This window comes from Oncorhynchus keta, unplaced genomic scaffold, assembly GCF_023373465.1.
Source record: "Oncorhynchus keta strain PuntledgeMale-10-30-2019 unplaced genomic scaffold, Oket_V2 Un_contig_4171_pilon_pilon, whole genome shotgun sequence".
NCBI lineage: Eukaryota > Metazoa > Chordata > Actinopteri > Salmoniformes > Salmonidae > Oncorhynchus > Oncorhynchus keta.
In genome coordinates, this window is record NW_026287627.1 from 339,888 (window position 1) to 367,779 (window position 27,892).

General features: G+C 44.7%; 1 protein-coding gene across 50 annotated transcripts; it reads right to left on the reverse strand.

The window, feature by feature from the left end:
• Positions 1-1,787: 1,787 nt before the first annotated feature.
• st8sia1 (ST8 alpha-N-acetyl-neuraminide alpha-2,8-sialyltransferase 1) lies at positions 1,788-27,665 on the reverse strand. 50 transcript variants are annotated; one of them, XR_008118055.1, is made up of 7 exons: positions 26,852-27,665; positions 25,519-25,663; positions 11,116-11,225; positions 10,286-10,378; positions 5,237-6,209; positions 5,047-5,084; positions 1,788-4,932 (listed from the first exon to the last, which is right to left on the reverse strand). XR_008118055.1 is itself a non-coding variant. In XM_035758657.2 (5 exons), the coding sequence occupies exons 1-5, from the start codon at positions 27,028-27,030 to the stop codon at positions 5,729-5,731; spliced, it is 1,008 nt and encodes a 335-aa protein (XP_035614550.1). In that variant the 5' UTR covers positions 27,031-27,665; the 3' UTR covers positions 1,788-5,728. The 50 variants fall into 50 exon arrangements, 1 of the variants encoding a protein (XP_035614550.1); XR_008118049.1 differs by having other exon boundaries at positions 1,788-4,970; XR_008118047.1 differs by having other exon boundaries at positions 1,788-5,008.
• Between the last annotated feature and the right edge of the window lie 227 nt (positions 27,666-27,892).

Sequence of the window (27,892 nt, forward strand, 5' to 3'; positions counted from 1 at the left end):
ACTCTACAGCACCTCCATTATTCATACTATAAAACACAATTACCCTGTTGTAACCCCTAACACACCTGGACAAATACACTACCGTTCAAAAGTTGGGGTCACTTAGGAAGAAGTTCATTGTTTTTGAAAGAAAAGCATTTTTCCCCCTTTAAAAGAACATCAAATTGATCAGAAATAGAGTGTAGACATTGTTAATGTTGTAAATGACTATTGTAGCTGGAAACGTCTGATTTTTAATGTAATATCTACATAGGCGTACAGAGGCCCATTATCAGCAACCATCACTCCTGTGTTCCAATGGCACATAGTTCTGAAGTTTCCTTTTATGCTTCCTGTTCTTAAGTTTCATTTTTTAGCACCTTTTACTGTCGGTTTTGTACACCAGCTGAAAATACAATATTTTTGATAATGCTAAATGTATTTCACAGAGATTTAGATGATAAAATTATTCTCTACACTGAAACTGAAATGGGGCGAACTATTAGATTTTTAGCAACCAGGAAATGGAGGAGCGATTTCTGCATATTAAATATATTTTCTCAACTTGACCACCATCAGAGTTTTCTCCTTATGCATTATAAACACACATGCAATCATTACAACAGGAAGTGAATGTAATGTCATCAACACCTGCTTTCTGAGTTCCTGACAACTCATGTCCACCAGATACATCAAACTCTTTGCATTTCAGCGGAAGTTGTTCATTTGTAAAGGAGAAATCCGCAACCCTACTTTGGGGGTTCCGCACTAAGCTGCGGTGCATTCTGTGTACTGCATGCCTTCAATATTTTACACTCGTGTGTTGCTTTACCGGGAGGTGGTACAAACAGAAGTAAACACAGACTCCAACTAGCTAGCTTTTAGCGAGTTGAAAAGCAAAGCACAAGTGTTTCAAGTACAGAAAATCCGGGCTAGACATCCGGCAAAAGCACCTGAGGGACATCGATTTGTGGTTCATCTCTGGCATATCACATAACTTCGTCCCCAGGCTCAATTGCTACTTCATAGGTTAAACAGAGAGAGAGCCAGCTGGTGACAAGTAATGGGCAATAATTCCATATTACGCTGAGACTCAGATTTTTCACTTTAAAATGTATAACAAACAAAACATATTGATTTCAAAGTTTAACAAACCATACAACTCTATGTACAAGGACTAGTTTTTACAATTTCCACTGAGAATTTGACAAAACACATCTACTGGAAGAAATGTTTGGTAACAGAATAATATTTTTTTAATGTTCTGTGTGAATTGTTCAAAGTCATCATTGTGCAGAGTTGGTTTGTTAAACTTTGAAATCCATGTTTTTTGTTTGGCATACTACATTCTAAAGTGAAACGTCAGAGTCTCAGGGTAATTCAGTTACATAGAATTACACATATCCCGCAATGACAAGGCAAATGAAAATATCCTTTGCAAAATAGGTTAGTAGTTGTACACGCCCTTCTCCCTTGCCTTGAGTTGAACAGCAGGCCCAATCACAATTATCCTCGTACGAACCATCTTGATCTTGCGAGTTTCCATTCTGTTTTTCTATCCTTGTAGTAAGCTCACGAGATCAGGATGGTTTGTACAAGGCTATATACTACAATAGGCTTTCTGAGCCACAATGGGTTAATGGGTCCCATCTGTGTTTCATCAATCAATTAAATGTAATGCCCATTAGCTACAATAACAGATGTTGCCCATCTGTAAGTGAAGGGGACTATAGCCCCATTGAATTAAAAGACAATGGAATCATTTGAGAACAAAGAAGATTGAAAACAAAACACAAGAGTGGTAGTGATTCGATATTATGACTTTCTTTATTGGATACCAGTGTTGACCTCTTATTTGGATGCAATGCATTTCTTGGCATAGTCCAGGTGGCACGAAAAACACATCTCAGTCCTTCATTTTGACTTCCTGTATTGGAACATGCTCAGGCAGGGTACTCTCGCCAAAAACAGCATTGAGCTGACGTAAGGTGATTGACACAAGGTTTGAATACACATTAACAGTTTAATCATGTAAAAACCTCACTGCTTTTTTCCTTTCCAAAGTATTTTTTCCAAAACAAATTCAAGGCAAAGCAAAGAAAACACATTTATATCTATTGTCCAAATGAACCTGGTAATGGCATACACTAAAAACACATCTAAATATACGTAGGAAAGATTCAAAGTACCACCGTGCAGAAGCCCTCGTTAACTAGATGTCATCTTATTCATGACACAGTAAGTAGGATTCACTCACACACTGTGTAGCTGAGAACGTCACATTGTGTTTGCATTACGTCACAATTCAACCCCAGAGTAGACTGTGTACCAGTATTGTTAGCTAAAATTCCACTCCTTGCCACTTCTGTCCTTTGGCAAATGACTGGTACCCATACTAAGGCTAAAAGGGATTGCCAGCAAAACCGATATTGAGGTACAATTTGCGCTGTTTATTTTTGGGCATAATCAACCCAATATGGCGCTTCACAAAATAATGGACAGAATGACTTTGAAAGTCAGAACCGCAAAACACATACAGAGTCACAGTCATGCTTACTGAAAATGACCAAGTAAAATATTTCTCATTCACAATACTGGGCAGAGGAACCAGACGGTGAGAACACTTTATTTGGATAACATGTCAACTAACTATCTACTAAGCCTTACCCTAACCTTTACCCTAACCTTAGCAATCAGTTGCTTCTCCACAGATAGTTTGTTGATAGTAAGTAAGACCATCTACAGATGGACTATCCAGACTATCTGAATAAAGTGGGCCCGAAGGTGCAAATACGTGTCATCAATTTAATCACATTCGTTTTTAAAAATGATCAACAGTTCAATTCCTGGTTGGAAGAGAGCACAAGTTTTCATCAAGACTGGCAATGAAAATACTTTAAACAGGTTTGGTTTATCATTAACTGACTTGGTCCAACAACAACCAGCTCAATCTAAGACTCTGGACTTGTTTTCTTAGTCAAATGTTTTACATATAGAGGTCAAGGGGGTCATTTTGACTTGGCACCGTCAGAAATGGTACCCTATTCCTGATGTAGTGCACCCTATGGGTTATGGTCACAAATAATACACTACATAGGGATTAGGGTGCCATTTCAGATGCACACTTGAAATACTTCAAACATTCAAATGGCTAAAATAATTCATCCTACTGTATTACCACCTCCCTACATGCTCCTCTCTACTGTAGCACTATATTATTCTATGACATCGCAGTGTCACATTGTGATTGTGGAAATCAGCTTCAAGGGAACATGTCATTCTAAAGATAGCATACAGTAATGTCTAGCATTTCCCTTTGCCTTGGTCAATTCTGAAGGCACAAAAACCTTTCATTATACAGTAGATATGGGTTTGAAGAAACCTCATAATTCACATGATCTGTTCTGTACCTGTAGGTTAGTCCAAACGTTGTTTAAATGTTGTTTCAGTGTTGGTGCTAGACTCCGTGCATGACCCATGCGGACCTAGATTGGCCCATGACATGATATGGTACTGGTCACATTTGCACAACCAAAGTATCAATGACAGTAACAACGTTTAAACGTATCATACCAACATTCAAGACAGGAGTCCATGTAAAACCTAAAGGGCCAGCCCTCTTCCACGGTCTCAACTGTTTGGTGATGATGACAGGACAGAAGAACTAGCACCTACTACACATCCTATGTTCATTCCCTTGTATGTGTATACGGATCAGGGTTGGAGTCAATTCCATTTCAATTGGAATATCAGTTTACTTCCTGAATTGACCGAGTTTAAATGGAATTGATCCCAACCCTGTTATGAATGACAGAAAAAAAAACACCTAGAAATAAATGCAGGACAGCAAAGTTCAGGTCACTGACCTGACATTCAGACGCACACTGATGATGGCGAGGACGATGACGATGGTGATGAAGAAGAGTATGAATGTTCAAGTTCAATGTGAGCAGGTGTCCGGCACCTGAACAGAAACTTGTAGTGTTGTCATCACTCAGTCAAGATGACAGCTTGTCATGGTAGCTTGTCAATGGAGTGTGTTTGTAAGTGGACCATACCAATAAGCACTGGAAACGTGAACGGGGGGTGAACCTTCCAGGCCACAACCTCTCGATGAACACACACAGATGAGGTCATGATTTGTAAAGCTCACATCTTTTTCTCTGCAGTGGATTTTTGTGAAAAGATTTAAATACATACTCAGCTCTCAATCGTAACATTACTAAATCAACGTAGAACATCAACCTATATAAAATGAAAAACATGTATAATTAAAGTCATAATTAACAAATATAAATTAACATACGGATATATCAAACACTGCAATGTTCTTGGCTTCCCTTTTAGTGAACAGGGATCTGTTCAGCTTGGCTGTAAAATGGAACATTCTAGGAGCTCGATATCGTGCTTCACTCTCCTTTTCTATTGGATCCTACTTTGAACCTCAATGCTGATTGGTTGCTTAAGATGTCCACGAAGGGTTTTTGTTCAAGACAAAAAATAACAAACTCCTTCGAACGAGCAAGGTACCAAGACCTCTTTCATTCTCCCTTTTAGTCTGCTCTCATACAAGCCTAGTACCAGGACACTCATAGCCTAGTACCAGGACACCTTGGTACCAGGACACTCATAGCCTAGTACCAGGACACCTTGGTACCAGGACACTCATAGCCTAGTACCAGGACATCTAGGTACCAGGCCACTCATAGCCTAGTACCAGGACACCTTGGTACCAGGACACTCATAGCCTAGTACCAGGACATCTAGGTACCAGGACACTCATAGCCTAGTACCAGGACATCTAGGTACCAGGCCACTCATAGCCTAGTACCAGGACACCTTGGTACCAGGACACTCATAGCCTAGTACCAGGACACCTTGGTACCAGGACACTCATAGCCTAGTACCAGGACATCTAGGTACCAGGCCACTCATAGCCTAGTACCAGGACATCTAGGTACCAGGACACTCATAGCCTAGTACCAGGACATCTAGGTACCAGGACACTCATAGCCTAGTACCAGGACATCTAGGTACCAGGCCACTCATAGCCTAGTACCAGGACACCTTGGTACCAGGACACTCATAGCCTAGTACCAGGACACCTTGGTACCAGGCCACTCATAGCCTAGTACCAGGACACCTTGGTACCAGGCCACTCATAGCCTAGTACCAGGACACCTTGGTACCAGGCCACTCATAGCCTAGTACCAGGACATCTAGGTACCAGGCCACTCATAGCCTAGTACCATGACACCTTGGTACCAGGACATCTTGGTTTCTCCTCTCCTTTTTCCTTCTGTGTTTCAAGTCTTTCAGTCTGTTCTCTTAAGACTTCTATGAAAACCTCTTGGTTAGGATTGTTCCTTCTGTCTCTGTTGAACAAAGACTCAGTGGGGGCATTGGGCCCAGCTGCTCCCTATGTCACATTGAGTAGTCAAAACACAAAGAATCCTCCAGCCCCAGCTGAGACCGTTAGTAGACCTCCTCTCTGCACTCATGCACACACACACACACAAACACACACGCACACAAACACACACATAGTGAGAGTGGATGGAGGGCAGGATAGAGAGAGAGGGTGTGTGTGGGCTTTCTCGGCTGGGTGGGTAACCATGGGTTACATTCTCATGCTAATGGTGGAGAAAAGGGGGTGGTTTGCAGGTGGTTTGCTTGGGACAATCGCAGGGGGCTGGAGGGTTATAAGCGAAAGGAAGGGAAGATTTATTAGGGGAGGGTCCCTTGAGTCTTATATAGCCCCTTCCCGAGGTGGGCAGTGTCCCACCCTCATACGCAGTGTGCCGCTCTTGTGCAACTGCCAGAGCTGGACAAACTCCTCAGGCATGGCGTGGAACCCGCTGAACGGCAGCACGTTATCGTAGTAGTGGTGGCTGACGGGCTGCTCGTCAAGCCCAACGCTGAATGGCCAGAAGCCGTAGGCCGTCACCTCCTCACACAGCCCCAGCGCCAGGCTGACCAGGAAGAGGCCTGTGGACAGGCGCTTGGCATGCACTCCGCGACCCTTCCAGAACTTTCCCACGGTCCTGAGAAACTCGGGGTTGGCAAACAGCATGGTGAGGTTGGACGAGGTGTCGGCAAGGGCGTAGTGTGCCCGCAGGGAGGGGTCGGTGCCCGGCTTCATGGAGAAGGCTGGCATGTAAATGTAGCTGGAGCCGTAGGCCTTCATGCTCTCCACAAAGCTTTTCCGCGACCAAAGAAGGTTCTGGAACCTGAGTAGGGAGAGAGAGAGATAGAGATGAGAATGTGTGAGTACCATAGAAATAGAACCTATAGAATGGACAGCCCCAGTCAACGTTCCATGACAGTGGACCGGAGGTCACATTGGTGTACCCATGAGTGGACAGCTAAAGCTACAATATGTACGTTTTTGGTAGACCTGATCAAATTCACATAGAAATGTGTTATAGATCTGTAATTCTCATTGAAAGCAATTCTAAGAAGCGGAAGACCAGCTCTATGTGCCCTATTTCTATACTTTCCATTCTTAAGTTTAGTTTTTGGGTCTTTTGGTTTAGTGCATCAGCTTCAAACAGCTGAAAATACAATATTTTTGGTAATTAAAATTATATTTATTTCACAGTGGTTTAGATGGTACAATGATTCTCTACACAATGACTTGTTTTGTCACAAACTGAAATTAGGCAAACTATTAGAACATTTGCATATTAGAACATTTTGCCACCAGGAAATGGTGGAGCGACATTTGCATTGCTATGGTCAGAGGGGGCTTTCCCTGTTGTAGTCATTATATTTCTACGGTAACTACCACTTGCTGTTTATCCATGCTAATGTTGCCTTTGGAATTCTAAACTCTATGCCAGTAGAGCCACGTGGATGCACACACACACACACACACACACACACACACACACACACACACACACACACACACACACACACACACACACACACACACACACACACACACACACACACACACACACACACACACACACACACACACACACACACACACACACACACACACACACACACACACACACACACACATTATGGTCACAGAGGGTGATTGTTTTGGTAAAGCTATTTGATCTGGTCATGCATTCCAGGCTAAATCTACTGTGGATGTCATGTGAAATGGGTTCTGGAAGTATCTATAGAGTTCAGATAGAATTGGAGTCCTCATTCCATGGGTATTTCTGGACTATGGTATTATGGATATGTGCTCTCTGGATATGTCATACCGTATGTGTTGTACATAATCTAGCCGGTTTATAGGTGTCGGTGTAGTTACTTGTGGAGGCGGGGATTCAATTGTACTGCATTGCATTTCCAATCAACCCAAATGTAAACAATATACAGTACAGCCTACCTGCCCTCACCGTGATTGAGCTTCAAAATAGAAAAAAAATGTCTTGAGGACAGGAGTGAGGTTGTGCCAACATCCAATGATAATGTCACGAGACTTTAAATGCACAGAGATGAGATGATGGGAAGCAGCAGGGGGTGTGTTGGCAACAACGTGGTTCAGAAACACACTGAGAGGAAACGCATTGCTGTAAACGGGAACACATTTCAGCAGCACAGAGTAGCATTCTAAACACACACAAAGAGGCTCTGTTCAAACACACACACACACACACACACACACACACACACACACACACACACACACACACACACACACACACACACACACACACACACACACACACACACACACACACACACACACACACACACACACACACACACACACACACACACAAACGTGTTCTTCTCTCCTTGTGGGGACCTAAAATGTATGTCCATTCAAAAAACCTAAAGCTAACCCTTAACCATAACCCCAATTCTTACCCTCAAGGTAATAAACGATATCATAACCGCCATCGATAAAAGACAGTACTGTGCAGCCGTCTTCATCGACCTTGCCAAGGCTTTCGACTCTGTCAATCACCATATTCTTATCGGCAGACTCAGTAGCCTCGGTTTTTCGGATGACTGCCTTGCCTGGTTCACCAATTACTTTGCAGACAGAGTTCAGTGTGTCAAATCGGAGGGCATGCTGTCCGGTCCTCTGGCAGTCTCTATGGGGGTGCCACAGGTTTCAATTCTCGGGCCGACTCTTTTCTCTGTATATATCAATGATGTTGCTCTTGCTGCGGGCGATTCCCTGATCCACCTCCACGCAGACGACACCATTCTATATACTTTCGGCCCGTCATTGGACACTGTGCTATCTAACCTCCAAACGAGCTTCAATGCCATACAGCACTCCTTCCGTGGCCTCCAACTGCTCTTAAACGCTAGTAAAACCAAATGCATGCTTTTCAACCGATCGCTGCCTGCACCCGCATGCCCGACTAGCATCACCACCCTGGATGGTTCCGACCTTGAATATGTGGACATCTATAAGTACCTAGGTGTCTGGATAGACTGCAAACTCTCCTTCCAGACTCATATCAAACATCTCCAATCGAAAATCAAATCAAGAGTTCGCTTTCTATTCCGCAACAAAGCCTTCTTCACTCACGCTGCCAAGCTTACCCTAGTAAAACTGACTATCCTACCGATCCTCGACTTCTGCGATGTCATCTACAAAATTGCTTCCAACACTCTACTCAGCAAACTGGATGCAGTTTATCACAGTGCCATCCGTTTTGTCACTAAAGCACCTTATACCACCCACCACTGCGACTTGTATGCTCTAGTCGGCTGGCCCTCGCTACATATTCGTCGCCAGACCCACTGGCTCCAGGTCATCTACAAGGCCATGCTAGGTAAAGCTCCGCCTTATCTCAGTTCACTGGTCACGATGGCAACACCCATCCGTAGCACGCGCTCCAGCAGGTGTATCTCACTGATCATCCCTAAAGCCAACACCTCATTCGCCGCCTTTCGTTCCAGTACTCTGCTGCCTGTGACTGGAACGAATTGCAAAAATCGCTGAAGTTGGAGACTTTTATCTCCCTCACCAACTTCAAACATCAGCTATCTGAGCAGCTAACCGATCGCTGCAGCTGTACATAGTCTATTGGTAAATAGCCCACCCATTTTCACCTACCTCATCCCCACAGTTTTTATTTATTTACTTATCTGCTCTTTTGCACACCAGTATCTCTACCTGCACATGCCCATCTGATCATTTATCACTCCAGTGTTAATCTGCAAAATTGTAATTATTCGCCTACCTCCTCATGCCTTTTGCACACATTGTATATAGACTCCCCTTTTTTTTACTGTGTTATTGACTTGTTAATTGTTTACTCCATGTGTAACTCTGTGTTGTCTGTTCACACTGCTATGCTTTATCTTGGCCAGGTCGCAGTTGCAAATGAGAACTTGTTCTCAACTAGCCTACCTGGTTAAATAAAGGTGAAATAAAAAATAAAAAAATAAAACCCAAATTGTTACCCTAACCCTAAACTTAACCCCTAAGCTTAAAATAGTCCCCATAAGGGAGAATATTCCTTGTTGTACTATCCTTGTGGGGACCATTTGGGGATTTCAGGTCCCCACAACGATAGAAGAACAAGACCACACACACACACACACACGTTTTGGCTCTGGATCATGGATCCTCTCGAAAACACCAGTCTGGAGGAGGGAAGCTGCTGCTAGGACAAGACAACAGACAAAGCTCTTAGGACCTAACATCTGGAACTGACAGTAGACATCATGAGAGGGAGAAAGAAAGGGAGAGGGAGAGAATATAGGGAGGGAGAGAAGACAGAGGCCTTGGTAGGAGAGAAAGCAGTAGAGAAAGAGAAGAGAGGGAGAGATCGCAGGAGAGAATATGAGAGGGAGAGAGAGAGCTGGAGAGGAGAGATAGTAGGAGAGAAAGAGAGAGGCAAAGAGAGAGAGAGAGAACTGGAGAGGGAGAGATCGCAGGAGAGAATAAGAGAGGGAGAGAGAGAGCTGGAGAGGAGAGATAGTAGGAGAGAAAGAGAGAGGGAAAGAGAGAGAGAGAACTGGAGAGGGAGATCGCAGGAGAGAATAAGAGAGGGAGAGACCGCAGGAGAGAATAAGAGAGGGAGAGATCGCAGGAGAGAATAAGAGAGGGAGAGAGAGAGAGAGCTGGAGAGGAGAGATAGTAGGAGAGAAAGAGAGGGAAAGAGAGAGAGAGAGAACTGGAGAGGAGAGATAGCAGGAGAGAATAAGAGAGTGAGAGAGAGATAGGGCGGGGAGAGAATGGGAAACAGAGTAGTAGAGAGAAAGGATGGAGAGAAAGAGAGAGAGGACTGAAAAGGAGAAGACTTGGATGCTGTCCCACACACCCATACATTTCACAGTCAACAGCAGTTTTGAAAGGAAAGGAGTGTACCTCTTCTCAATGATGCTGGGGTTGGCTGTCACCAGGTTGGTTCTGGTCCCCACATCCTCAACATACTCCCTAGACAGTGGTGGAAGGTTGCACCTAGATACGAAAAACACAAGTACACATGTGCATTAATATACTGATAGTGACTTTACAGTGGTCATAAATCATTCACTGTTTGACAACTTGGTCAGGATTGCAGATAGTGGTTATTCATGTTTTGCTTTCAGAATGGAACTAGCTTTTAGCTTTTTGTCTCGCCTTTTCTTAGCCATTTAATGTTAACACATTGTGATACTAAAGTTATAACAAAATGATAACTTAGAAAATAGTTTAGCCTTTTTTTATCTGCATTGAATGAACACAACATTTCTCTAGTGCAAACTTCCAGTCAGGCAGCCAGTGAGCCTATAGGCTTTGGATGGAGTTGGAGCTCCAAAGTTATTATTTCAGTCTTGCCTTTCCCATGTTCAAGCCTGGTTTAAGCCTGGTTTAAGCCTGGTTTAAGCCAGCCAGGCGTGCCTGAGATGGGGGGGTCAACAGTGATCCAAGGTAGAACTAGTCTAATCAACTAAATCAGACCCTCTGTTGTTAGTCCTCAAGGCTCCAGAGCCAAAATGATTCACTACTTGACTTCATCTGCCCCCTTCAAAACCCAGGCACTTCTTATGACACTCTCTCTCTCTCTCTCTCTCTCTCTCTCTCTCTCAGATATGACACCTGTTCTCATTAATTCTGATGGCTGATGTTCTTTGGCTGCTCTTTCTGGCCCCGGCGAGCGCAGGACGGCCAAATCATATTTGGACGGGCACTGGAGCGAACATCCCCTCTCTTACCGCATGACAAAGTCAGCCTGGTCAATGTCCTTCCCACAGCCACTGTGCTTCAGGACCCCTCCATTGCCCACCACCGAACACTTTTTGAGGGGACGCTGAAGAGGTGTCTCCTGGTAAACAAGAGGGAAGTGAGTGTCATGAAGTGGGTAAACATACACACGTACACACACACATCCTGAAGTGGACTGGCCTGAAACGTTTGTGAACATTCAAAGACAACGGTAACGACAAGTCAAATGAGGTGAGAGGGATAGATAGGGCTGTTGCAACGACCATATTACCATCACGCCGGCAGTCACGAGTCATGAAGGCAGTCAAATTCCACGTGACCGTTTAGTCATGGTAATTAGGCCTCGCCAAGCTTTGATGCTGCTGATGGTCATTATTAGCCTACCAAACTTACTAACTGCCTGGTACTCAGCACTCTATTGTCCCTCTAATCACTCTGACATCAAATGTAATCGAAAATCGAATCAAACACTTAATGAGAGTCCGTCATTGTAAATAAGAATTTGTTCTTAACTGACGTGCCTAGTTAAATAAAGGTTAAATAAAAAGTCCATGAGCTCATGTTGCGCAACATTTCTTTCGGCTATGCAATTGCGTGAGAAAACAGAGTGATGGCCTCTATTAAAAAGAGGAGGATCCCATCAGCTTTCTGTAGGCTAGGCCTACTATATTTATTACTCAACTTTCCTAATATTAAGCACATTGCTTCTCTCTACAACAGGAAGCCTCCCGAGTGGCGCAGAGGTCTAAGGCACTGCATCACAGTGCTTGAGGCATCACTACAGACCCGTGTTCAATCCCGGGCTGTGTCGCAGCTGGCCCAGCATCGTTAGGGGAGAGTTTGGCAGGCTGGGATGTAATTGTCCCATCGCACTCTTGCAACTCCTTGTGGCGGGCAGGGCGCATGCACGTTGACTTCGGTCGCCAGTTGTACAGTTGGCTTTCGGTTTAAGTGAGCAGTGTGTCAAGAAGCAGTGCTGCTTGGCAGGGTCATGTTTCGGAGCACGCATGGCTCTCGACCTTCGCCTCTTCCAAGTCCATATGGGAGTTGCAGCGATGGGACATTGCGAAAAAGGGGGTTAAAATGTACCAAAAAAATGTGTATAGCCTACCTGGCTGCAGGACTATAGCCTACCTTGCTGGCATGAAAATGAACCATGGGAAAAGTTACTCCATTTATTATTTAACTTCTTATGGCTGCAGGGGCAGTATTGAGTAGCTTGGATGAAAGGTGACCAGAGGTGCCCAGAGTAAACGACCTGCTCCTCAGTCTCAGTTGCCAATATATGCATATTATTATTAGTATTGGATAGAAAACACTCTGAAGTTTCTAAAACTGTTTGAATGATGTCTGTGAGTATAACAGAACTCATATGGCAGGCAAAAACCTGAGAAGAAATCCAAACAGGAAGTGAGAAATCTGAAGTTGGTCGATTTTCAGCCCAGGCCCTATTGAATTCACAGTGGGACATGAATGAAGTTGTACTTCCTAGGGCTTCCACTAGATGTCAACCGTCTTTAGAAACTTTAATGAGGCTTCTACTGTGTTGTGGGACTGAATAAGAGCTGAATGAGTCAGGTTATTGGCAGAGAGCCATTTCCTGGTCATGCGCATTCCACATGACATCAACCTGCATTCCGTTGCTCTCCTAAACACAAGGAATTCTCCGGTTGGAACTTTATTGAAGATTTATGATAAAAACATCCTAATGATTGATTCTATACTTAGTTTGAAGTGTGTCTTCGACCTGTAATATAACTTTTTGAAGATTTTGTCCGAAGTAATGCTCGACCTGCACTAGCGTTTGGATAATTTAATTATGAGATTTCTGTTGTTTTGAATTTGGCGCCCTGCACTTTCACTGGCTGCTGGCATATCATCCCGTTAATGGGATTGCAGCCCTAAGATGTTTTTAAGTGTATAGATGATATGTATTCTCCCCGCTGCCCCTGTTTGGAGACAGGTGCATGGTCCATTCTAAATCAAAATACATTTCACACATATTATTTAGTATATGTAAAGACAAGATTAAATCAAGAATAGTCTGATGGGTGACAATATTAGCCTATCACTTGTGAATGATATATTATCACTTGTGAATGATGCTCAGCATAAGAAACATTTTTTACTTTTTGTTAAAAAAAGTGATCATAGTTGCACACCTCATGTAGCCTAGCTCTTGGGCCTATATGTGAGTATCACAACTAAAGTGGCCAAATAACTTCTTAAAATTAAGCACATTAACCTGTTTGCAAGGGGTGTAGAGCCTAACTGGCATACATAAGCAGCGAGTGAGTTTGAAGTTTGGGGAAGATAATCTTCACCATAAAATGACACCTTTATAATAAAAGAATTACATGCATTTATCACATTTGAGGGGAACGTTTGATAATGGTGTTTTCAGCTAATGGAACTTTTATGCTTATATCCTACTACCATGTGCGATTAAGCTGTGCTTATAATGTGAAGAAATAGCCTAATAGTTTATCAACATTTAAAGCTAAACGTTCTGATCTGTTGTGTCAACCACATTGCGTGAAAAAGTTTTTTTTATGCTAGTGGTTGTATTAATTTGGGATGTATCGCATCCCACAACTGTCCCAGACTATGTTTGGAATATTTATTTCTCACACAGAATAGGTCAACTTTTGTACTATGAGGGATAATATAACTATTGACATAGGCTAATAATTTTTCTGTTCGTTAGGCCTACTCATCTTGTTGGCAGAAAGTAAATGTGAACAGTTCTTCCAATATCTTCAATATGGATCTCGGAATTGGATAAGGACTCGGGCAATTGCGTCCCAGATATTTCTGTCTTCACTTGTAACCTGTGAGAAACACTCGATCACGTGATAGAGAGCAATGTGCGTGAGAGGTGCTTTGGAGCGCACAGCACTCAGGGGGAAGGGCACAACGCAGCACTCAGGGGGAAGGGCACAACGCAGCACTCAGGGGGAAGGGCACAACGCAGCACTCAGGGGGAAGGGCACAACGCAGCACTCAGGGGGAAGGGCACAACGCAGCACTCAGGGGGAAGGGCACAACGCAGCACTCAGGGGGAAGGGCACAACGCAGCACTCAGGGGGGGGGAAGGGGGGGCACAACGCAGCACTCAGGGGAAGGGCACAACGCAGCACTCAGGGGGAAGGGCACAACGCAGCACTCAGGGGGAAGGGCACAACGCAGCACTCAGGGGGAAGGGCACAACGCAGCACTCAGGGGGAAGGGCACAACGCAGCACTCAGGGGGAAGGGCACAACGCAGCACTCAGGGGGAAGGGCACAACGCAGCACTCAGGGGGAAGGGCACAACGCAGCACCAGGGGGAAGGGGCAGCACTCAGTGGGAAGGGCACAACGCAGGGGGAAGGGCACAACGCAGCACTCAGGGGGAAGGGCACAACGCAGCACTCAGGGGGAAGGGCACAACGCAGCACTCAGGGGGAAGGGCACAACGCAGCACTCAGGGGGAAGGGCACAACGCAGCACTCAGGGGGAAGGGCACAACGCAGCACTCAGGGGGAAGGGCACAACGCAGCACTCAGGGGGAAGGGCACAACGCAGCACTAAGGGGGAAGGGCACAACGCAGCACTCAGGGGGAAGGGCACAACGCAGCACTCAGGGGGAAGGGCACAACGCAGCACTCAGGGGGAAAGGGGCACAACGCAGCACTCAGGGGGAAGGGCACAACGCAGCACTCAGGGGGAAGGGCACAACGCAGCACTCAGGGGGAAGGGCACAACGCAGCACTCAGGGGGAAGGGCACAACGCAGCACTCAGGGGGAAGGGCACAACGCAGCACTAAGGGGGAAGGGCACAACAGCGCAGCACTAAGGGGGAAGGGCACAACGCAGCACTCAGGGGGAAGGGCACAACGCAGCACTAAGGGGGAAGGGCACAACGCAGCACTCAGGGGAAGGGCACAACGCAGCACTCAGGGGAAGGGGCACAACGCAGCACTCAGGGGAAGGGGCACAACGCAGCACTCAGGGGAAGGGGCACAACGCAGCACTCAGGGGAAGGGGCACAACGCAGCACTAAGGGGGAAGGGCACAACGCAGCACCCCGTGCCAAGAGCACAGCAGCCACTGGCCACAAAAGGCATGGACTTTTTTTAGGGTGCATTATGACACATTTGTGACCACACAAAGGGGATGCCGCTGTGAAATTTGAGGCATTATCAAGTGCTTGTCAAATTGTGAAAGAGAAACTGATAAAGTGTGTGCAGCCTGAGCAAAAAACATGCCTTTCATGTCGCATCCAGCCTTACAATGTATTAATAAATGAAAACATATAGCCCAACGTTTGTAGAACAAGTTCCATGAATAACTCTAAACGAAGCATATAGGAGGACCTATTTCTATGTTAACCACTCAACACAGAATAGCCGCATGTGCAACACTCAAATCGTTGGGAGAAAATATCCTTTCTACTTTATTCAGCTTTGTTCAATTGTATTCTTCATACTATAAAATAATATAAAATAATGGAATTTTAAGCAAATCTTGTCTGATGAACTAAATGAACTAGTGTAGCCCACAGCCATATGGCATATCCAGATCAGGACCTAACATGAGGACAACTCAGAATATGCTATTCTGTTCATCTGAAATAGTCTACATTTTCTTCATTTAATGCTTCTTTAGACCTGTCTAAAATAAATCATGGATTTATTGTGAATGAAAAAGTCAAGGGGTCTGAATAGATTCCGAATGTACTGTAAATGTTGACTACTTTCCTAAAAAAGTATAAAGCAATAAATGTCTGCTCACGGTTTGCTACAGACGGACAGCAAACATTGAGTGGACAGAGGACATTCACTTATTTTCCATTGCTATAATATTTTGACCAGTTCTTGTGATGAGTTAAATTTGGATGCATGTAAAGTAAATAAACAAATGCACTTTATACATTTAGACCGTACTAGGAATGTGAACTAAAAGTCCTGGGAAGGTTCCCAGACGGATAGCTGGGTACTCTCTTCTCAACCTCCATTACAGGCCGACCATAAGGGCCTAAGCATGGCCAGTGCTGGCCAGTGAATGGGGTGTCTATGGGTGCCTCTTGAGGCAAATCCTTTCTATTCATTTGGCCTGTTGCTGTGAGTCTGCGCCCTGCTTGAGCCGGTGCCAGCGATGAACAGAGTCCTGAGAGAAACAAATGCTCTCATTATTTGGAGGACTAGACCCCCCCCCTCCGTGTTCCCCCCAGGGTGTCTGGTGAACCATGAAAGGGGCTGAGCCAGCTAGAGGAGAACAATGGCCAGCTCACAGTTCTGGGAACATATCACTCCATATCATTGTAACACATGTGATCCAAACATTAGTTATATTTTTATTATATCTCACTGAGAGAAGTATTATGAGATGAGAGTAGGGCTAGCTAGCACAAGCCAAAACACAGGCCAAAACAAAGGCCAAAACACTGGCCAAAACACGGACCAACGCACGGGCCATCTCATGGGCCAACGCACGGGCCAACGCACGGGCCAAAACACTGGCCAAAACACGGACCAACACACGGGCCACACGGGCCATCTCACGGGCCAACGCACGGGCCAAAACACTGGCCAAAACACAGACCAACACACGGGCCATCTCACGGGCCAACGCACGGGCCAAAACACTGGCCAAAACACAGACCAACACACGGGCCATCTCACGGGCCAACGCACGGGCCAAAACACGGACCAACACACGGGCCAAAACACTGGCCAACACACGGGCCAAAACACTGACCAAACACTGACCAACACACGGGCCAAAACACTGACCAACACACGGGCCAAAACACTGACCAACACACGGGCCAAAACACTGACCAAAACACTGACCAACACACGGGCCAAAACACTGGCCAACACACGGGCCAAAACACTGACCAACACACGGGCCAAAACACTGACCAACACACGGGCCAAAACACTGACCAACACACGGGCCAACACACGGGCCAAAACACAGACCAACACACTGGCCAACACACGGGCCAAAACACTGACCAAAACACTGACCAAAACACAGACCAACACACTGGCCAACACACGGGCCAACACACGGGCCAACACACTGACCAACACACTGACCAACACACGGGCCAAAACACTGACCAACACACTGACCAACACACGGGCCATCACACTGACCAACACACTGACCAACACACTGGCCAACACACGGGCCAAAACACTGACCAACACACTGACCAACACACGGGCCAAAACACTGACCAACACACGGGCCAAAACACTGACCAACACACGGGCCAAAACACAGACCAAAACACAGACCAACACACGGGCCCATCTCACGGGCCAAAACACTGACCAACACACGGGCCAAAACACTGACCAACACACGGGCCAAGACGTTTAAAAAACAAAAACAGGCCATACTTTAAAAAACAACACATTTTTAACCAAAGAAATGAGAGGATGAGAGATAATGAGCACTACTGACCAGGGCAGAAGTGATCATAGCCTAAAAGCCTAAAAGCCCTTTCTATGTGATCAAAGCTAACAAAGCTTCTCCATTAATCAGCCAACTCCTAAATGACACATTCCTCCAATGGACGGCGATGCCAACGCTTCACTGCGTGGTCAGAATGGCTCTGTTTTGCTGTGTCCATGAGCTTGGTGGCACTGCCAGTTCTGGTCAGGCATGGCTCGCTCTCTATGCCCAGACCTGCAATTAGTGCTCCGCCTGAGACAGAAAAGTTAGTCCTACTCATGACGACCCAAGTGTGTGTCCATGTCAAAAGAGAGAGAGAGAGAGAGAGAGAGAGAGAGAGAGAGAGACATCGCTCAACAGAGAGGGTTTATGTGTTTATAACATTCATGCACAGGGAAAAAGTAGGCAAATAGTGTATGAATACTTGAGTGTGTGTGTGTGAGTGAGTATGTGAGTGTGTGCCTCCTCTTCCCTGCTTCAGGCTCTATTTTTGTCAGGCAGTGATTATACAGTGCTGTCTAGAGCTGTCCTTGTGTATAATGTGTGTGTGGGTGAGTAGCCACTGGTGGTTAGGACGTGGGAGGATAGGGTACACAAACACGCACTTGACACACACTCACTCACATGCTCTGCAAACACAACACACAGATCTCACAGGACACACACGCCAGCGCACAGTGACACGCACACACACTCTCTGGATCCCTCTCTCTCCATGTCAAGTCAAGAGGATTGCTGTAACGTCAATGCCTCAGTCATAAACAGGTACATTAGATGGTGTCAAGGCAACCTTTACTAGTAGGGAGACTGACACACACCCACACACAATAAAAGCCCCTCTCCCCGACCGGAAGAAAGCATGGCTCCCACCCCTTTCCATCCCACCGAGCAACCGAGGTTGCTTACCAGTCCCCCTCCCACCCACCCATCCCCTGAGTCTCCCCTTACACTCCTCCCAATCACCCACAACGAACAGAGACCCCACCCCCCCGTACCACCAACTTTTAGCCTAAATCAAATGACATGTTTGTTAACTTCACATTGAATTCACATCTCAACCAAATGTATATCAAAACTAGACGTTTGTCACGCCCTGACCTGAGATATCTCTGTTTTCTTTATATTTTGGTTAGGTCAGGGTGTGACTAGGGTGGGTACGCTAGTTTTTGTATTGTCTAGGGTTTTTTGTATTGTCTAGGTTTTTTTGTATGTCTAGGTGATTTGTATGTCTATGGTGGCCTGATATGGTTCCCAATCAGAGGCAGCTGTTTATCATTGTCTCTGATTGGGGTCATATTTATGTAGCCATTTCCCTTTGGTGTTTTTCTTGTCTATGTGTAGTTGCCTGTCAGCACTCATTTGTATAGCTTCACGTTTCATTTTGTTATTTTGGTTAGTTTGTTCAGTGTTCATTCTTCTAATAATAAAGAATGTACGCATACGACGCTGTGCCTTGGTCCGATTCATACGACGCTGTGCCTTGGTCCGATTCATACGACGCTGTGCCTTGGTCTGATTCATACGACGCTGTGCCTTGGTCCGATTCATACGACGCTGTGCCTTGGTCCGATTCATACGACGCTGTGCCTTGGTCCGATTCATACGACGCTGTGCCTTGGTCCGATTCATACGACGCTGTGCCTTGGTCCGATTCATACGACGCTGTGCCTTGGTCCGATTCATACGACGCTGTGCCTTGGTCCGATTCATACGACGCTGTGCCTTGGTCCGATTCATACGACGCTGTGCCTTGGTCCGATTCATACGACGCTGTGCCTTGGTCGATTCATATGACGCTGTGCCTTGGTTCATACGACGCTGTGCCTTGGTCCGATTCATACGACGCTGTGCCTTGGTCCGATTCATACGACGCTGTGCCTTGGTCCGATTCATACGACGCTGTGCCTTGGTCCGATTCATACGACGCTGTGCCTTGGTCCGATTCATACGACGCTGTGCCTTGGTCCGATTCATACGACGAACGTGACAACGTTGAGATTACGTTCATGTCCAGTGGGTAACCATGGAGAAAAAGATACATGAGTGATCACCATGACCCCAAATAGGTTCAGCAGAGCTCAATCAGGAGTGTGTTGGGGGAGATACAGAGAGAGAGAGAGAAAGAGAGAGGAGGGGGAGAGGGGGTTGAGGAAGAGAAGGGGAGATGGAGAACATTAGGGTGTGAGAGACAAAGAGAGAGATTTTTTTTTAAAGATGGCATATCTGAGCAAATGAGAGGAGTGGGAGCAAGAGAGGGATAGAGCGAGGAACAAAAGAGAACGCAAGTAACTCTGACTTCATCCCTTTTTTCGGGAACTGAAAACAATGTAGAAGGAATTCAAAATATCTTCAGTGTCGCCTATGGTAACATTTGTAACCCAATATGTATTAAGGAACTTTGTGTTTGAGTTGATTCCCTACTTCCTCTCCTCTTCTGTCTGTGGACTTGGTGTAGATAACTAACCATGACCTTATGGCACAAATTACACACACACTTCACCTCCTCCATCTCTGACACACTGTCTAAACACGCCCCTTTTACACTTTTATTTTTAAAAAGGTGATATCTAGAACCTAAAAGGGTTATTCGTCTGTCCCCATAGGAGTAACCTATGAAGAACCCTTTTCGGTTCCATTTGGGTAGAACCCTTTGTGTTCCAGGTAGAACTCTTTTTGGGATCCATGTAGAAGCCTTTCCGCAGATGGTTCAACATGGAACCCAAAAGGGTTCTACCTGGAAACAAAAAGGGTTCTCCTATGGGGACTTCTGAAGAACCCTTTTGGAACCCTTTTCTCTAAGAGCGTAGCATTGAGTCACATGAATGTACAGTACATATATGTGTAATGAATGAATATCCTAGGCTGTAGATTGTTGTTTTTCTGGAAATGTCTTTTTGGTTTTGTAACTAAAATGCTGCCGTTTCTCTCTCCCTCTGCAGTGGAATTGTTTTCTCTCTATTCCTCATCTTCTCCCACTCAAAATACAGCACACACACATACAATCACACAAGACACACACCACACTCACATCCAGACACTTGCCTTAACACAGACACACACCTACACCCCCCTCTACACATTGTCCCTACCTAGAATAACAACAACAGTTGTCTTGTCACACTAGTGTTTTCTCAGGGCTAGGTAGTAGTGGGCGAGCAGGCCATGCATCAACAGTCCTGGGGGCTGGGACTCACAGTAGCTTTTTCCATCTCTCCTTGAAACCATTAACACCTGCAACAGGGGTGGGGGGGGGGGGTCATACTGCATGTTCTGCTCTGAGTAACAAGGGATGGTCTGTTGTTAGTAACCAGAGACAGATACAAATGAAAGAGGAAGAGTCCAACATTTATTTCATTATTACTCTCAATGTTCTGCTTAGAACACACACACACACACACACACACACACACACACACACACACACACACACACACACACACACACACACACACACACACACACACACACACACACACACACACACACACACACACACACACACACACACACACACACACACACACACACACTGGCAGAAAACATGTAGGCCTATACAGGCTAATGGATATATCTGATGAGTGCCACAATTTGACAACCCATCTGTGGTTTTCTCCACATTTTGAGGACTGAATATCTCCGGTTATCTGATCCAATCTCCAATGAGGGTTTTCACATCCTCCTTTATGACCTCTCTGTCATGATGAAGTGGCATCCATCTCGAATCCCACAGCTTGCATTCAGGGTGTCATATTCCCATGTTCCCCGGGGCTCGTGACCTATGACAAATAATTTCCTAACAGCACAATCTGTTCCCTTCTTTAGTCTCTAGATGGATGAAGCATTTTTAAGTTCCCTATACCCTTCTGAGTAATTTAGGGGGTATCTCAATCATCTAAAATAGATTCCTCTACCGTGTCTCCTCTCCTTCAACTAAACACATTTTCACCTCTGGACTCTTTTCAGACCAGTGCAGACTGAAGGAGAGGGGACAAGGAGAGGAAACCACAGACTATTGACATTCCCCCTTACTGGTTTACTGTTACACTAGGTTGATGACCTTGAATAAGGCCTGTGTGTCTATGTACACTGATGACTCAACAGTATACAGGTCGGCTATGACAGTAAAATAAATAATTGACACCCATAGAGCTCCAGTCAGTTTTACAATGGGTTAACTAGCGATAGGCTGGTGATCAGTATCTTTTCGGACAAATCACTCACTCAACCCTAAACCTCATCTAGATCCATTTTTGAAAAAAATGTGTCAATTGAGCAAGTTGAGGAGACTAAACTGCTGGATGTAACCCTAGATAGCAAGCTGTCATGGTCAAAACATATAGACTCAATGGTTGCTGAAATGAGAAGAAGTCTGTGGTTGTGCTTTCTGGACATCTCAGTGGACCAGACAGGTCCTAGTTCTGTCACATCTGGATTCATTTAGTTAGTTATTTTTAATGAACCTTTATTGAACTAGTCAAGTCAAGTAAGAACTAATTGTTATTTACAATGACGGCCTACCAAGAGGCAAACGGCCTGCTGCTGTGACTACTGCCCAGTTATGTGGTCATGTGCGGCGGAGAGGGACATAAGTCAATTGCAGTTGGTCCAGAACAAAGCAGCAGGTATCTCACTTAGATGTACACAGAGAGTGAATGTCAGCAACATGCATGTCAGTCTCTCCTGGCTCAGAGTTGAGGAGAGATTGACTGCATCACTATTGGTCTTTGTGTGAGGTGTTGATGTGTTTCTCGGTAGCAAACTGTCTGTTCAAGCAGTTGTCACACAGTTCGGACACTCATCGGTACAACACAATACATGCAATCTGAGGTTTTCCCAGTCCCCAGGTCCAGTACAGAGGCTGGGAAACACCGTATTAAATATAGACATGACGACATGGAACTCTCTGCCACCCCAGGTAACTCAAGCTAGCATAAAAACATCTAAAAGAACACCTTACGGAACAACGAGGAGTGTGAAGAGACACAGACATTTTTATATATTTTGTATTGTATTATGTAGGAAGGGCTTATAGGGCAGGAGCCATCTCCTGTTTCTGAAGCGTGAGGCAGAGGCAGGAGATGATGCAGTATTATGTAATGTTATGTAGTATTATGTAGTATTATGTAGTGTTATGTAGTTTTATGTAGTATTATGTATATTATGTTATATTATGCATTTTATTTGCTGTGTTTTGATTGGACCCAAGGATGAGTTATTTATTTAATGTATTTATTGTGACTTGCAGGTCTGATGCGGCCCATGAGCCAGGATTTTCATACCAAATGTATTAAATGTATGGTATGTGGTTATAAAGGGTTTACTTTTAATTAGGATTTATTTGATTCATTAGGATCCCCAATTAAAAAGTGTAAATAAATAAATAAATAAAATATAATAACTAATAATAATATATAATATATAAATAAATAATAATTCAAAGTAAACCCTTTATGACCACATACTATACATGTCATAAGGCCTTCAGTTATGGTGTAGTTCTCATCAGCCTTCAGTTATGGTCTAGTTCTCCTCAGTCTTCAGTTATGGCCTAGTTCTCCTCAGCCTTCAGTTATGGCCTAGTTCTCCTCAGCCTTCAGTTATGGCCTAGTTCTCCTCAGTCTTCAGTTATGGTCTAGTTCTCCTCAGTCTTCAGTTATGGCCTAGTTCTCCTCAGTCTTCAGTTATGGTGTAGTTCTCCTCAGTCTTCAGTTATGGCCTAGTTCTCCTCAGTCTTCAGTTATGGCCTAGTTCTCCTCAGCCTTCAGTTATGGTCTAGTTCTCCTCAGTCTTCAGTTATGGCCTAGTTCTCCTCAGTCTTCAGTTATGGCCTAGTTCTCCTCAGTCTTCAGTTATGGTCTAGTTCTCCTCAGTCTTCAGTTATGGCCTAGTTCTCCTCAGCCTTCAGTTATGGCCTAGTTCTCCTCAGCCTTCAGTTATGGCCTAGTTCTCCTCAGCCTTCAGTTATGGACTAGTTCTCCTCAGCCTTCAGTTATGGCCTAGTTCTCCTCAGCCTTCAGTTATGGTCTAGTTCTCCTCAGCCTTCAGTTATGGCCTAGTTCTCCTCAGTCTTCAGTTATGGTCTAGTTCTCCTCAGCCTTCAGTTATGGTCTAGTTCTCCTCAGTCTTCAGTTATGGCCTAGTTCTCCTCAGCCTTCAGTTATGGTCTAGTTCTCCTCAGTCTTCAGTTATGGCCTAGTTCTCCTCAGCCTTCAGTTATGGCCTAGTTCTCCTCAGCCTTCAGTTATGGCCTAGTTCTCCTCAGGCTTCAGTTATGGCCTAGTTGGGTTATTGGGTAAGCATTAGAATATATCTCTGTAGGAGCTGATCTGTCATCAGTATTGTGAAAAAATTATAATGTTAAGGAAAGATTTGAATGGAGAAACTGATCCGAGAGCAGCGCTCCCTTTATTTTGATCTTATCAGTATCGATCGACACATGCTCCAACGACGCCCTTAGCGACCGTTCTCTCTGAGTGGTGTTTTAGGAAACGCATGTTACATCTTCGGCCGTTGCAGGAAAGATGCATCGTTAAAACACTCGTTAGCCATCGCTATCAGGAAACCGGGCCCTTTTCAGTTGTGCTGAAATGTAGGTAAGGTGACAGACATTACTAACACTGATCTGAATAAAAGGCATTGAAAGTCACATCAATTTCTAAGTACTAGAAGCACTCCAAACAGGACGATGGGAAAGTAAATTCTAGTGGTTCAAATCTGAACACTTAGCAGATATAGGTGTTTGTCACGCCCTTGCCACAGAGAGGCTTTTTATTCTCTATTTTGGTTAGGCCAGGGTGTGACTAGGGTGGGCGTTCTATGTTCTTTTTTCTATGTTTTTGTATTTCTTTGTTTTTGGCCGGGTATGGTTCTCAATCAGGGACAGCTGTCTGTTGTTGTCTCTGATTGAGAACCATACTTAGGCAGCCTGTCTTCCCACTATGGGTTGTGGGTAGTTATTTTCTGTTTAGTGTGTGTTGCACCTGACGGAGCTGTTTCGGTTGTGACGTTTGTTACCTAGTGTTCAGTTATATTTAATAAAATTCAAAACACGTACCACCTTGGTCCTCACCTTCTTCACCAACGACAATCGTTAGTGTTCTCCTGGTTGGACACTAACTGGAAACAGCTGACTGTCATGTTTAATGTTGCATTCTAAACGCCTGTGTTTAAGATGAGAACATTTATTGGCAAATCTAAATGCCTATTGGTTTTAAACACTGACAGTGTCTGGACGTGTCACATGTTTTATGGTTTTACAGTGTATGTTGCAAAGGTTAGACTCACTTCTCAGTGTATATACACTTATTGTTTTAGTGAGATTGCAATGATGTTATCTTGGAGACCTGTGAAAAGGGTGATAGCGTGGGGATTTCACCGTTGAGCTTGGGTGAAAGGGAAGGTGGTGAAAAACTCATTAAGTTGTTACATTTATTTTACCTTTATTTAACTAGGCAAGTCAGTTAAGAACAAATTCTTATTTTCAATGACAGCCTAGGAACAGTGGGTTAACTGCCTGTTCAGGGGCAGAACGACAGATTTGTACCTTGTCAGCTCGGGGGTTTGAACTTGCAACCTTCCGGTTACTAGTCCAACACTAGTCCAACACTAGGCTACGCTGCCGCCCCATATATGTATGGCCATCATTGTGAAGCAAGTTACTGTAGAGAACCTGCCCTTGTTAAAAATCTTAAAAGAGTGTTGACCATTAACACAGACTATGGTTGGTGTGTTTTTATTGGGGTCAGGGGGTTTGGAGTTCAATTCCACACATGGACAACCCACAAATTCTCTACACTACCATCAGTGACCATGCAAGTGTGATCACAGACACAAACACATACAAACACACACAAATATATTATTGTGTTTTTAGGTGTGTTAGATTTGGGCTGGAACAAAAGCCTGTACACTGCTGGCCTCCAAGACCAGAGTAGAGGCCTACCTGCACAAAGAGAGAGTAGGTCTCATTGTTGACTGTGTGTGAGTGGTAAAACTCTCCATCGTACCACAGGACCTTCCCCATTGGTGAATTCTGCTTGGTCACCGCAAACATTCTCCTAGGGTCACAGCACTCTGAAAGCAGCTTCCTGTAATGAGAGAGGAAGTAGGATGATGTTGTATCTCAACACTGATCTAATGTCAATTTAGGGTGTCATCACTTATGTGTGAGTTTGGGATTTGGGGAGGGTAAGCTGAACCAAGATCTGTGGTAAATATGGGAAACCTTTAACCTTGAGCTATAAATAGACAGTCAAAATGAGAAGAGAATTTGTCATTGAGTGACACTAAGACAGTGTATAAATTGAGACGGTCTCTTGATCTGAATTATAGTTACCAGTCCGGGACTCTGGGCCACATGTAATTTGAGCATTCTCTATTGATTAAATAAACACGCATTGCAGAGTGGGCACTGTCAACTATAATTCAGATCATGAGACAACTGTCTCAATTGATACAGTGTCCAAGTGTCATGCATGCTATTTTAATACAATGACACATTCATACATGCTTCATAAATCCTGTCTGCATCGACAGTAGGCCTACTGTGGGGAAGCCTGAGTAGTGGAAATGCATTTGGAACCCATTAGGAGTCTTCGCAGATATGATAAAACATGTCATCTTCAGTCCAACTGTGGGCGTCAACTGGCGAATTTGAAGCGTGGAAGTGTGGAAATGGCAAATGGAAAAAGGCTGGTTGTTGATGGTTACTTTGTCCTAGATTCAGCACCACCAGTACAGTTGCATTTCTGTCGTTTCCATGGACACACACACAGCTTCGGGTGCGAGGCAACCTTTTCAACTCCAAACGTGCTGAACCATAGAGATCCTATTCAATTATTCTAATTCCCTCTTGCACCATCATAAAACGCGTCTCTGTGCCTTTCCGTGCAGGTGCCACGTTCTGCGCATTTCCCTAATCTGCTTTCCTCAGTGCATTAGCCTACGAATCCCGTCATATTCTCGTCAGAATGCGACTAGATACAACAAATGGGCCTACCATACCGCAACTGTTGTGCCCTGGAGATTCAGCTGGATCCTGATAGATTTTCTTTTCATCATTTCCATTCCTCTTTTTCCATTTAATAAACATTATTATTATAATTAGCCTATGTATTGTCTTGTTATGTGCATAAATAGACTGTAGGAGATGTTAGGCTCTTGGACACAATCATGTAATAATGTTCTGCTATATTGTAGAATGTTAATATTGCTATGAATTATTTATGAGGGCCAAATCGCATAGGCCTAATGTTTTGAGATGAGTGAAAACCCACCTGAACAGATCGATGTCCGTCTGGTTCCTCTGCCATACTTGTCCCTGCCGCAGCACTTCATCAACTATCTCCTTGTCGCTCCGGAGTCTGTACACTGGGAAAATGTAGAGCCAGCATAACACGAGCACACACAGAACGGCCCACACCGACAGCTTGCTCCGGTGGCATCTCACCAACATCGTTACAGCTTGTGGTTCACGAATCACAACCGGCCTACTCAAACCAATCTAGTATGGTGGAAAAAACGCAAGCTGGCCCTCTCCGTTAGCTATGTATGATAGGTTTTATGGAGATGGCATCCTTTCTCATCCAGAAGCCTCTGAGTCTCAATGGAAATGCGGGTTTGTATTCTTCCTGCTAGTGCAAGCATCGAATTCCTTAGTTTAGCTCCCAAACTGCCGGTTTTGTTATAAACGCTTGGTCATGTTTTGTAGTATGAAGGGATTCGCTATCCATGCGCCATCTCGGCCGGCGGTAAGCTAGCGGGCTTCGCTCTCTGCAGCGGCGGGTTGCTGGAATCCACCACACTCGTCTTGGTGCATCACTGATCCCGCATGCATCACCTAGATGTCCGCCGCCCTCTCCCTACACAACAGCGGTCTTGTGTGAAATCCCTGCCCGGTTCCCTTGAGCCACATCGCCCTTTGTGGTCACTTATTTTGGTACATCCAACCCGAATGGACCATGCTACCCCTTCCTCATCTCCTCTCTCCTTGTCCTGCTGGATCTTCTTGTAAACCTTGCAAGTGTACTGGGCAAAATCCATTGAATCTCTTTCTTTCTCTCCCCCTCTTTAACTACCATAGTTCTACATCCCTCCAACCTAGACTCAGGGGTAGACGTAACATAGTAAACGTAAATCCAGGACACTCCAGGATACAGTGGGTTACATTTCTTATGGTGCCTATAGAAAGTCTACACCCCCTTGACTTTTTTCAAAAAATGTCTACCTTAAAGTTCAATCTAAAGGGATTAATTCAGATTGTTTTACGACAATGAAAGAAAGTTAAAGCACATTTTATTAATTTTATAAAATTAAGA